At 36.6% G+C, this 12368-nt stretch overlaps 2 protein-coding genes across 6 annotated transcripts in view; one reads left to right on the top strand and one right to left on the bottom strand.

Moving 5' to 3' along the window:
* Positions 1 to 1705: 1705 nt before the first annotated feature.
* Positions 1706 to 2332, top strand: LOC139694836 (coiled-coil-helix-coiled-coil-helix domain-containing protein 7). Of its 2 annotated transcripts, none has more exons than XM_071593353.1 (3): positions 1706 to 1882; positions 1987 to 2085; positions 2157 to 2332. In XM_071593353.1, exons 1-3 carry the CDS (start codon positions 1853 to 1855, stop codon positions 2262 to 2264), a joined length of 237 nt encoding a protein of 78 aa, XP_071449454.1. In that variant the 5' UTR covers positions 1706 to 1852; the 3' UTR covers positions 2265 to 2332. The 2 variants fall into 2 exon arrangements, with proteins under 2 accessions (XP_071449454.1, XP_071449453.1); XM_071593352.1 differs by having other exon boundaries at positions 1706 to 1911.
* Positions 2333 to 2373: 41 nt separating this feature from the next.
* LOC139694834 (ethanolaminephosphotransferase 1-like) overlaps positions 2374 to 12368 on the bottom strand; it is a 30073-nt gene continuing 20078 nt past the window's right edge. For 2 of the 4 annotated variants that reach the window (XM_071593349.1, XM_071593350.1), the window contains exons 5-8: positions 11401 to 11558; positions 9060 to 9240; positions 8431 to 8616; positions 2376 to 4030 (exon numbers count right to left, since the gene is read on the bottom strand). In XM_071593349.1, coding sequence (XP_071449450.1) covers positions 3968 to 4030; positions 8431 to 8616; positions 9060 to 9240; positions 11401 to 11558 — 588 coding nt within the window. In that variant the 3' untranslated portion in view covers positions 2376 to 3967. Of the gene's footprint in view, positions 4031 to 8430; positions 8617 to 9059; positions 9241 to 11400; positions 11559 to 12368 lie in introns of all 4 variants that reach the window. The other 2 variants (XM_071593348.1, XM_071593347.1) reach the window with 2 other exon arrangements.

Here is a 12368-nt window from a genome sequence, read left to right as displayed (position 1 = left end):
AAGGATATCTTCTATGCCAGGGACACGTTGTACTCACACAGGAATGAAAAACAAATTGAAATAAAAAAACATAATAAAGAGGCCCAAGTTCACGTTCAAAGTCACTCAATCATTCCAGATTGTTAGACTTCTGTGAATTGCACTCACTCACTTGTTCAGGGTTTACAAGGATTCCTCCTTTGCCGGCTACGTGTCAATCATACAGATGAATACTAGGTAATAAAATGTAATGAGTGCAAGTTTTCGCTCAGTCACCCAATAACTGGGGTGTGTTCGGAAATAGGGACCTTGGCAAATCACACTTTTTAAGGGTTAACAAGGATTTCTCCTATACCATTGACCTGTCAATCACACAGATATTCCATATGAAACTGAACGGACTACATAGACGCACAATCACTGGGGTGTATTAGGCCTTTGTGAATCGCACTAACTCACTCTTTCAGGGTTTACAAGGATTCCTCCTATGCCAGGGACCCATCAATCACACAGATAAGGAAATTAGTAGGTAGCGGGGGTAGGTAAGTACCCAGAGAAAACCTGACACCAAATGTTTCACCTGCCAAGCAGGCCTCTTTAGAGAATAATGAATTATCCAGTAGGAAGGATTCAATAAATAGGTCAGTGGAAAGGGAAGGGGGGGGGGGTGGAGAAGCTTGTGGTTAAACAACAGAAGAGGGGTGAGGAGAAGTGAAGATCCGATAGGAGTATTGGAGGTTCAGTGGGGGTGGAAAAGCACAGCAAAGTATAACGGTGGGTAAGGATGAGGGGATTCAAGGGAGGGTTTTGGCAGTTTGGCAGCAGGGCAGGCACAAATTGGAGGGGGGAAAGAGAGGGGTGGGATCTAAGAGCTCATGGGAAGGTGATGCCTCTCTATTTCAAAAGGCAATTGGAAGGGTTCCAAGGCTTGGGGGGGGGGCAAAATATGGTTGATGAGTGAGGGGAAAGTTTGGGAGATTGGGGGAAGTGGTAAAAGAGAAGGGTGCGAGAAGGGCCAACTCACTAGCAAACAGAAAAATAGGCAATATGTAATGGGTCCTTGTTTGCCGTTCATAATATTTGAACTATTCTTTTTAATTAGGATGCATTGATAATAGTTTAGCATACAGTCTGGGGCATGTTCCAGGAGTTTGATGTCATCAGCTGTGATTTTATGTCCTTCAGTGATTATTTTTTTAGCAACGGAGGATTTGTGAAAGTTCCCTAATCTAAAACAAGCTGCATGTCCTTTAAAACGGGTGACGAGATTTCCCACGTACTTCGGATTTCTGCTGATCCAATGAATGTCACTGTGTCATTCCAGCAATAATAAATATTTTAATTAAATAAACCAACAAATTAAGATGAAAATCATAACATAAATCCATCACATCCTTAGAGTAATAACGTACGAATTACTTGTAATTCACTCCAAAAACAAACGCCAACATAGCAACGTTTCTTATTTTCTGGACTTGTTTCTTTTCATTCATCGCAGCAGTCAGTCAATTGCCTTTGTTTCACTCAATCACTGTAAACTACGCGAGTCCTTCGAGTCGCCGAAATGGTTTCCGTGTCATGGGAAGACCTCTTTTGATTAAGCTACCCCAACCGGCTAACGTTAAACGGCTATTTCGATCTTATTCCAAATGATTCGAGTCACCATAATCACTGGAATCGCTCATTCCACTGAACGATTCGTTCCAACTCAATTGAATAGCGAAATGCAACTTTTACTAAGGTGCGAAATAAGCTGTTTATTGCATAGTTTTTAGCAATGTTAGGTCAGTATTTTACTTATTAATTTTTATTTGCAATCCTATAATATATGTTTTAAGTTACGTGCAAATTCAGAGAAACATGCCAGGACTCGATGAACGTAAGAAGAAGCCAGCACACCAAAGTAATTCCTTCAAGAATCCTTGTGCGAAGGTGATACTTCTATACGCGATCAGATTTCAAATTGAATATATCCGATCATGTTGAATTTAATCATTTTCGAAACAGGAGCAGGCCATGTCATATAAATGTCTGGATGACAACAACTTCGATAAAGACAAGTGTCAAATGTTCTTCGAGAACTACAGGAAATGCCAAGATTTTTGGGTAAGACATTTGAAAATGAGTCTCTGTTCTGATATTTGTTTATATAATTTAACTACCCCAACTAATTGCAGACTAAAATAAGCAATGAAAGGCGCAGGAAAGGAATAGAACCCTACATGCCTTTTCCAGAAGAGCGTGACAGGATTAAGGAAGAATACATTAAAAGCAGAAAGAATTGATGTTATCGGTAGTCGGTTCCTGTATGAATCTTTATCTAATGAATAAAATGTTAGACAGTTTCAGCATATGAATTAATTTTATTGCATGAAGAATCTCTGGATAGTAAAAACAATTTTCGAAAGGAAAACAATTTATTAGCTTTCTGTAATGCAAATAAAATGCATAAGATGCATCTCACAATCATTCAGATTTCCAAATTTTTCTGTACAATGTTTGGACTCATTAACTCGATCAAAAAGAGGCACTTAAGAGCCCAGGTAACACCATAATTACAGAAAAATAAATAATTCCGAGATTCACTCCTTTGAAATGATGGAATTTTACACAGAGCCAGCACACTTCTGTATTTATAAAATGACCAGTCATACTTAAAACCTTTGGTAACAGATGGTACAGCATCATCACAATTACATATCAAAAGAAAAAAAAAGACTTAAGGCTCTTCATTTAAAATGCATGATTACAACTCCTTATGCCTAGTCATCATCAAATGCTATATCCCTCTTACAAATGAGGTCTATACATAAATAAAGCAAGATAATTTTACTTAAATTTGAAGGGGAAGCATATGCATATATGCACACTTGTCTAAATGGCTCAAGGCTAAGCCAACAATAGCACCCCCTAATTCTCTGGCAAATATAAAAATACAGATTGTATACATAAGCACAAGTTCATATAAATCAAGTTCAAAACAAATAAATAAGAAAGAATGTAACAATAGCCGGAAATCACCATGGCCAGCTAAGCTGCATGTAAAAATGAATTAACAATTCAATATTCGAGTAAAGAATTACACTCAGTTTAAAAGCACAATTTTCAATACTTAAAACCACTTGTAAACATTCTACTACAAAAACTATAGTCATTTCATCAGAAAGATAAATTTGATTAAAAATAGACAATTATTGGTGACATTTCATTTAACTGAAGGAAATGATTCTCTTTTTACTTACCTGAGCTTCAAAACTTGGGATATTACTCCCTAAGGCAAGAAAAAAAATAATGGATCAAATTAACTCAAATAAAGGCAATAACAAGTCATACACTAAATTCTTTCAAATCTGTTAAACCATCCGAGGGACAACACATGGTAATCAAGAGAATGCTTGGTTGTAATGAAAATACAAAAAAAAAAACCAAATGGAGGAGAAGTGCAACAACCAAAACAACTTACAACAAAAACCACACATTCCATACACAACCAAAATTAATGTGATAAAACAGTAACTTCCCAAGTTTGAGATGACACCTATGAAAACATTTGGTTCACATGTCACCATAAAAATAGAGAACATGTGATTTTGACTTAGACATGAAAACAAATAATGTCTCACAGCTCATATTAAAAAGAAAAAGGGACATCAATAATGAAGTTTTACCATGAACACTCAGCTTATGGCACTCAGGAAGTGAATTTTCCTGTCATGCCACTGTCTTCAATGGTCATGATCTCCACTGTACCTTCAGTCATTCATTAGTCACTATAAAAATAAGATCACCACAGTCATTCAAAAACATTCATACAAAAACTATTACACTGCAATGCTAGGTATTAGTGATTCTGTGAGATATGGCAACAATGTATTTAGGGATAAAGGATGTGTGTGGTTTTGTTAAAATTTCTCTGCCACAGTTTTCCAACTCAGCACTTGTAAACTCCTCGCATTTCTCTTGATTAACATGCGTTGTCGGCAAGTAGTCATTCATCATGAGGCTTTATCTTGAAGCAGTAGATCTTGAAATGTTTACACATCTGACGAACCTATGAGAAGGAAGAAATAATCACTTTTGTAAGTAACGGAAACAAAGATTCAATAATAACAATCAGCTTTCCAAAACTAGCATTTCAATGGCTTACTCAAAACCCTCACACACAAAACTGTCACAAATCTTATCGTCTTGAACACTGAATTTCTATGGAGGGAATTTGATGTGACTAATGCATGAACTGACGTTAACACATGATTAAATATTGTTATAGATTGTGAAATTTCAAAGCATTTTGGGCAATTAAATAAGGTTCACATTATTTTTGGCATTTTCACTGAAGTGGTAAATTGACTTAGTTGATTGGCTTGTCAGTTGATCAATCCGGAAGACAATAAAAGCAATATATAAAAATTATTGGCAAAAGATGATATGCCAATATGAAATCTCAAAGCATTATAATATGGTGCACAACTTCTCTGTTCTTCCCAGTTGCTATAGACCCACTACAAAAATAGGAATGCTTTCCACCAAAGGACTCCAGGGCACTTCCGAGTACAGAATCTCTAAATTGTTACTAGACACTACTACTATTTGGACGATAAAAAAATTTTCCTTTCACGGTATGATGGGCTATACACTTTCAAAAATACCAATTATTCCCAAGAGTAAGTGATTATTCCTAAATAAAATCAGAAAGGTGTTTTTTTGGCCTAAATGGTAACCTATTCACAGGCAGAACATTCCTGCATCCTAGTCAAAGTTCCATTACTGTCTGTGTCGAAAAGAACCTGCATAGGAATTTTGTGCACCCCTTTTTTTGAAGGGAGTGAGCCTCTAATGAGCATCCCCTGCCACAATTGTCCTCTCGCTGTTACCAGCTCTTGTCTGCTGCTATTGATTTGTGTTCTCACAGTTTTATAAACTTGACTTTTCAAATTGTTTTTAAGTCCTTTTGGTTTTAGTCAACTGCTTCCACAAACCATCATATTTGATTCTGTTATAGCTCTGTAAATTATTTTTGATAGTGTTTTGTTATGGCTCTAACAGGTGGCAATCATCATCAGTGCAAAGCAAGACACTGAGAACTCAGACTCATGAAGTCTTACACTAAGTTAGTCTTCATTTCAAGATGTTCAAATTTGACTAAGATGTTTCTAATGATTTGCAACCTATGCCTCCAAATGTTGTGATGACACTAAAGACTGTTTATAACATATACAGGGTCTGTACAATAAGTATCGTTAAGTCGGAACTGTCCACACCATTGTAACAGAGGATCTTGCGATGAGGAAAGGGTGTGCAAAGCTGTTGCCGAAAGACTTGAGCAAGGAACAAAAACTGTTGCAGATGGAAATTTAACTACTGACGAAATTCGGCGTGGCAACGGTGCCTCACCCCCCCTACAGCCCCAACCTGGCTCCACCTGACTTTTTCTTGTTTCTGCAAATAAAAAGGGAGCTCCAAGGATATCGGTTCGACTCCATCGAGGCAGTTCAAGCGGCGACGACAAAGGCTTTCAACAGTATTCCGGCAAGCGACTTCCAGCGGGCTTTTGACGAGTGACAGACGTGCTGCACTAAGTGTATCGATGCAGGAGGGATTATTAAGTAATTTTAATGATAACTACAATAAATTTTGATTTTTGGAATCAGTCCTGATACTTATTGTACGGACCCTGTACACTACACATTTTCATGATGCTACTCTATATTTAATCTTCTTGATGCACGAATGAAACAATTCCTAGTTGGATTCAACGGACTAGTCATGCCAAACAAGGGCTTACAAGAACAATCATTAAATTTTTCTAGACTTCAAAGTCATTCATACCAATATTATAATTAATTAAAACTTATTTTTTATTAGTTATAAAGCAAGTTTTTACATATATAGGGACACCATGGCATGTTCTTAGCAATACTTACAAATACTATTGTAATATTAAATGAATCCACTAAACTTAATTAACCAACAAAATCCCTGCATGAATTCAGTCTTTAAAAATAATACCACCGAACATTAGTTATAATTCAATTTGAAATGCCATTTCTCACATCATTTCAAGATGCTCAACTGCTGGGGAAATTTAACCCATCCCACTTGACATCGGTGTTCACATTGGTTACTTGTCTTCATTATCAAAATATTATATGACCTACAAATTTCACTCCAGTAAGCAGTCCACCACCATTGATATTCTAGCAAGTAATTACTCCTAATGGCCAACTACTTAATAATATTGACAAAAAAACCACTATCATGAGTACTTATGGTTCATGGATGACCATGAAGATAAACCCTGCAATGCCAATCCAAACATTAAACATATCCGAGATATAATAGCTCTGTTATGATTTTTACAATACACATTTTTCCTATGCAATTCAGTTAATAATATTCAACCATATCCACCACATAAATGCCTAACGTTGGCAGTACATTTAATACCATCATGTATAATTTTGCAGTTATTTTTAAATCCACAGATAGAGGTGACAATATTCCTTGGTTATTTGGAAAGTTGTAAAAAACAAATGGCTTGCCTTCAACTTATAATGACTGTTAGGTACTAGCCATGCCAGAAGTGGGAAGAATTGGAATTCATGAAATTGGGCATGGCATGCTCCAGAATATGCATGAACTTCAAAACTTCTTCTAGAGCGTCAAGTGAGATGGTGTATAATGTCTGCATTTGCCAGATTATAGTGTGAAAGTTATAGCAATTTCCTATTTTGATATCCCATTGAATTGACCTAAGTTATTTGGGAGCTGAATAACGAGTACTCTCTCCCATGTACTACAACCTTGACGTGCTCGAAGGGTTTGAGCAATTCGAAGACCCCTAGAGCTGTGCTGGCTGGAGCAATGATAATTGCTCCTAGTAGAGTCACCCAAGCCAGATAAGTCAAAGGTTTGGAGCCACACTAAAGGTGGTCCACACAGCGTCTGCTCCTCTGTGAGGCAGCTGCAAAGGAGTCTGACCCCAGTAGGTCCCTCAGAAACCACCGCAATTATTATCCCAAAGACAAGAGGACTGTACAGAGAAAATCAGTCCTGACAACTACGGGACTTGGTCCAACTGGCCTTGTCTACACTGGAGCAGGAGAGGCAAGGCTTCTGTGGCTATCATCTTATGAAAACCTAGCAATGCAAAACCAACAGTAGCAGGTCAGAGGATGCATTAGAAGAAGACCAATTTAATTAGAATAGGAACTTGAAACATTGCAAAACCTATATCCCACTCTTTCATCAATACTGGATATTTTTTCAAGTAAATGGCATGGTAAAGCTTATTATTAATAACTTTGGCATTGACCTAATTGGCTAGTGTCATCCCTTGGGATATGAAATAGTGAAAATTCCTTTCTAATAAATGAACAAGTACTATTTGCGTGGTGGTTGAGTTAACTGCTAAATATGTTCTCATTCAAGGGTAAATGGAATACTTTCACTCACTGGACTGTTGCTTCAGCTCAGGATCATTATTGTACACACTATATGGTATGGTTCTCAATCAAACTACTGAACAAGTAGTTCATCCCTATAAGTACATCCTTTGCTAAAATTATTCCTGATTTGCATTTGACATATTTGATGAGTTGTTTTTGTTCCAGAGAGAGACCTTGACAATTTGGTATGCATTTAAATAGAAAATGTTCACTCTTTCAGTCGACTGTCGAAGTTAACTTTTTGTTCTCATCAACAGTTTTATCTGCTGCTGAAATTTGCACATGTACTGTGAAAGATACTGATTTACTTGGATCAGGCAAAACTGATATTTATCCTTCCAGCAAACATTTATAAAATGAAAACTATGCAAGATTTTTTAATAAGAGAATATATACATATATAGTCATTAATTGTCAACCCTTGGAATACTTGGTAAAGAAAACATTCTGCTGAACTGCAATTAGGGAAATCAATTGAAACAGCACAAGTTGTAAACATATTATTAGCTTGTGTGTTTTCTGTAACAATTATGGATTGACTCAAATTTTAATTTGTATGATTAGTTCTGGAATGTGTGAACACATGCATACACAATGAAAGGAGAAACTTTGTAATTCCACATAGATTTATTCGACGGACGACCTAGGTTTCGACGTGGCACGTCATCATCAGCGACGTGGCACGTCATCATATTCCATGAAGTCACGCCTGAGACAACGAATTATATCAAGTGCGCCATTCCATGAAGTCACGCCTGAGACAACAAATTATATCAAGTGCGCCATTCCATGAAGTCACGCCTGAGACAACGAATTATATCAAGTGCGCCATTCCATGAAGTCACGCCTGAGACAACGAATTACATGCATACACTGTGAGTTTCCATCATGTATATGGAGAATATGTATTAATTTTCCTTTGTTCTTTCACTAATACTATGTATATTAAAATTTCACAGTGATTAACAATCTATTAAGGTCAAAGGAGCCGGTTACAACTTACCACACAAGCACCATAATGGATATGCGCCAAAGTGCAAAATACTGCTAATATATATAGGATGACTAGTTCACCATTGAGGGCTGGAGGAAGCACCATTGACATACACATCCCAACAAGAACAGGTAACAGCATCCAGTTCCAAAGTTCACACCTAGTATTGCTCATTTGGCTTACTATTAGACGACACTGGAATCAGAAAATTGGCATTTTATAAGAAACCATGTCGCAATAGAGAAATATACCTTGAAAAATTAAGTAATGCATAAATATCACCAAAACAGAGCTCTAAATGTCATTGAACTACACAGTGGAATAACAGAAAAATCCAAATTTATTCTTATGGAAATGAAAACAATTTCTCGTGTAAGGTGTTTTCTGTTTTGAATGGTGATCCCATCTACACGAGCATAAGAGCCAGCATAGAGTCTAGCCAACACCTACAAGGATTGCCCTCATGCTTGAACATGGGAGAGCATTCAAAATTAAAAGTTACACACAAAAAGTAGTTACACGGGACCATTTGTAATCATTAATGCTTCCCTAAAGAATAAAATTGGAAAAACATAAGACATTCCAGGTAGGTATGGATTTGAGTACATAAGTTATCCCAGTTTATGGGATATACTTACACAAATATTGGAGAAGATACTTCCAGTAAGGAAAAACATACAACGTGGATCAGAATTAATAATATCCGATGGTGAGTATAAGACCCAAATGGCAGATAATACAAGGAAGATAATAACAGGTGTCAATGGTCTGACTGCTTCATAGAAGGTTCTCATTTTCCCTGTCTTGTCCTTGTATGACCTATGAAATGAAGATTGTAATTGGAAATGATTAAAAAAAGCTTAAACAGCACTTTTGCATTCAATATGCTTCTTCTACACAAGCACACTTCACTGCATGCAAATCATAACCATATAACAAGAACTGCATCTTTTGGCTGAAGAAAACACCCAGGGAGTACTTTTTAGTGCTATGCATAATCAATAACTATTTGTAAAAATGAACAATGCAGTGAAAATACCTTCAAATTGGAAGCAATTTGAAAATCTTTTCTAAAACTAATTTGATCAGACAAATTAAAAAAACTATAGTAGGAACCTATAAAAACTCAACGGTATGTAAAATAACTGAAGGGTATCAAGCCAGATATGACCACGATATTTATGGATAAATTAAAAACTAATCAATCTTCACTCACTGAAAATCCACTTCAGCTCATCTGTGTAACATGAAGCTTACATACGATGCATACCATGACGTGGTCTTCTTATTTATGCTCGGATTGAGTACTGAAAGGGGACATCATGAAGTCATGTCCACAGCAGAAATACATGAATGATTTTAAGGTTTTTAACTCCAAAACTGAGATAATTATTTGCATTACTATTACTGAAAAAACTAAAGGAATGTTAAAAAGATCCAATATTCTATTATGGGTACCATTGCGAGAAAGCATTAATGTAAGAAAACTTGTGCATAGGTCGTTGTAATTTCTGTTAACTAGTTGCCCCGGTAGAAACTCTCCTCGGAACTTTGTTAATTTGTGTCTAGAGAGATGTCTCAAGTTTAACTCAAGCATTTTCTTCACCATGCAGTTGATTTTCGCTGAAATCACTTCACAATGCCAGTAACTCTTCATCCTCTCCTATAACACAGTAACTCCAGCATATCTGAGCATCCAAAATGATGAGAAAAGGGAAGCAAAACTTTCAAACTGCAACTTGGCATCTGACTTGAGATGGAAAGATCCAAAATCATCTGTGCATTGAGGCCCCTAAATGTCTGTTACAGACCCTCTCCTACTCCCATCATCTTCTCCTTGTCCTTGATTGATATCAACTCAAATGATATCTCCATCAGTCACAAGCCAAATCTCTGGTTCAACTTCATCTTTCATGCAGCCCATGAGAGAATTTAAAGAATTTTGTTTTGCAAACCACTAGCAAAATTGACTCTGACTAACTAAACCTCTAGCAGTGACATGTACCTGCATCTGCTTATTTTCAAATATAGGCTCACATAATTCAATAACCTTCGCATTTAAGCCTCCTGGTTCTCAAATGCCATCCATTTCTTCATCATCTACTGTGCTTCGAAACTAGGGTCTTCATGATCTGAGGATTTCTCAAGCAGGTAGCTCATTAAGCCACTTCATAAACGAAGGCTCTAACCATTGAAATCCCTCATTCAAAAGTCAACGATTTGGACTCTTAACTGTTTCCTTGAAACTTTTCATAAGCAACCAATGTTGTTAGGATTTCAGGAATGATTGAATAAAAGGCACATTTGATTAAGATGAAACAACTTTGTAGTTTGAAATTTCTTAAAACATAGCAGCATGTGAAGCAAGACAACTTGCGGAAAAATACATGGAACAGATAGCCATTAAAAAAATAACTGAACTACAGTAAACTAAACTAAATTTGGACTCAAGTAAACAAAATTTTTACTGCCATTATTTACATGCATTTATGTATGATAAAATGAATGAATGAAAATCACACACTTGGGCATACTATGTACATGTGTACATTCACAACATCTGTCAAACATGGTTTCTGAAAGTGTGTCTTATAAAATCTAATTCTTAACTACATAGGCTAAATAACAGGCCTGAGATTTTCTCAACCCACATCCATTACTCATTATAAACAAATTGGGCAGAACAAAATCAATGTTTCATTAAAAAGCTTTTCTACCAATGTTCAGCTAGGACAATTGATTTTAATGATTACTAGGATTTTATCTACATTAAGATATTTTTTAATGAATCTCATTGATGGGAAAGTGCAATACTATCATAGTCTATTCAAATATAATTTACTACAATTCGAACATGCAATACAATAAACTGAACATTATAAACTTTTCTTACTCCATGCTTCTACCGATTAAATAAAAAACTTTTTCACCCATTTGCACGGAAATTGTTAAATTGTGAAGGTAAAACTACATCCTTACCTGTATATATTCCATAATGCCACTGGGAGGTTGGTAACAATGGCAGAGATATAGAAAAGAAGTTCAAACATGTGCCCAGCAGACACATCTCCTGGCATATTGAATTTCCAGACCTGATGCCCACACACAGACGTGATTGCAAAAACTAGAATGGTAGCCTGAAAAGAATGAAATCAATGAATGTCAATATATGTTATCTAGTTTAACATGAACCAAAATGTCAACTAATTAATAGAATTTCTTAGGAATGGATTTATTCAAACTCAAGATGGTTCGAACACAGGGCAAAGCTATAGTCCAAAAGTACTTTATTGGGATCGGGGTGAACAGATGAAACCCCAGAGGTGTAACATAGACCAAAAGAAAAGAGAATGGATAGCAAAATATTCATCATCTCACCTCACTAGTTTCCATTGGCTACAGGAATCAGTGGAAAAATAAAATAGAAAGGATACCTTCATGACAATTATAAAAGTAATGCACATAATTTTATTTATTCCTCAGGGAAAAATATTGATTCTAATTGTACAAATGCTTAAAATTCTTCAAAACACTTTCTCCTTGCATCAATGAACTTGTGGAGCCTGGCCACGCCTTTGAGGTGTCTGCCACGCCTAGAAGGCACATTGAAGCTCCTTGCAGAAATGTCTCTTAGATGCGTTGTAACATGCTTTTGATATGTAACATGCTGGCACATTTCCAGACCCTCGATTACAACCCCATGTACCCACAAATGTGGACATGTGTAGGGTGTCAGCAATATTTGCCAGATGCTCAACTGACGGTTGGAACGCAAAACCTCGCACATATGATTCATGTTTTTGTCGGTTTTGGCCTTTGTGGGCATCCAGAATTGGGTTTGCCAGCAACCTACTCCCAGCCCTTGAAAGCCTTGTGCCACCTCCCAGACTATGATCTTGAAATGCAGTCATCCTTGATGGTCTTTTGAAGCATCTGACTGTTTCGGT

This window comes from Hetaerina americana, unplaced genomic scaffold (assembly GCF_022747635.1).
Source record: "Hetaerina americana unplaced genomic scaffold, ioHetAmer1.1.p SCAF_57, whole genome shotgun sequence".
In the NCBI taxonomy this organism is placed as follows: domain Eukaryota; kingdom Metazoa; phylum Arthropoda; class Insecta; order Odonata; family Calopterygidae; genus Hetaerina; species Hetaerina americana.
This window is presented reverse-complemented; position numbering and strand designations above follow the sequence as displayed.

Coding starts and splice junctions, on each gene's coding strand:
- LOC139694836 (XM_071593352.1), top strand. CDS start 1,840: ATGCCAGGACTCGATGAACGTAAGAAGAAGCCAGCACACCAAAGTAAT. Junction 1,912..1,986: donor TCAAGAATCCTTGTGCGAAG/GTGATACTTCTA, acceptor TTTTCGAAACAG/GAGCAGGCCATGTCATATAA. Junction 2,086..2,156: donor GGAAATGCCAAGATTTTTGG/GTAAGACATTTG, acceptor AACTAATTGCAG/ACTAAAATAAGCAATGAAAG.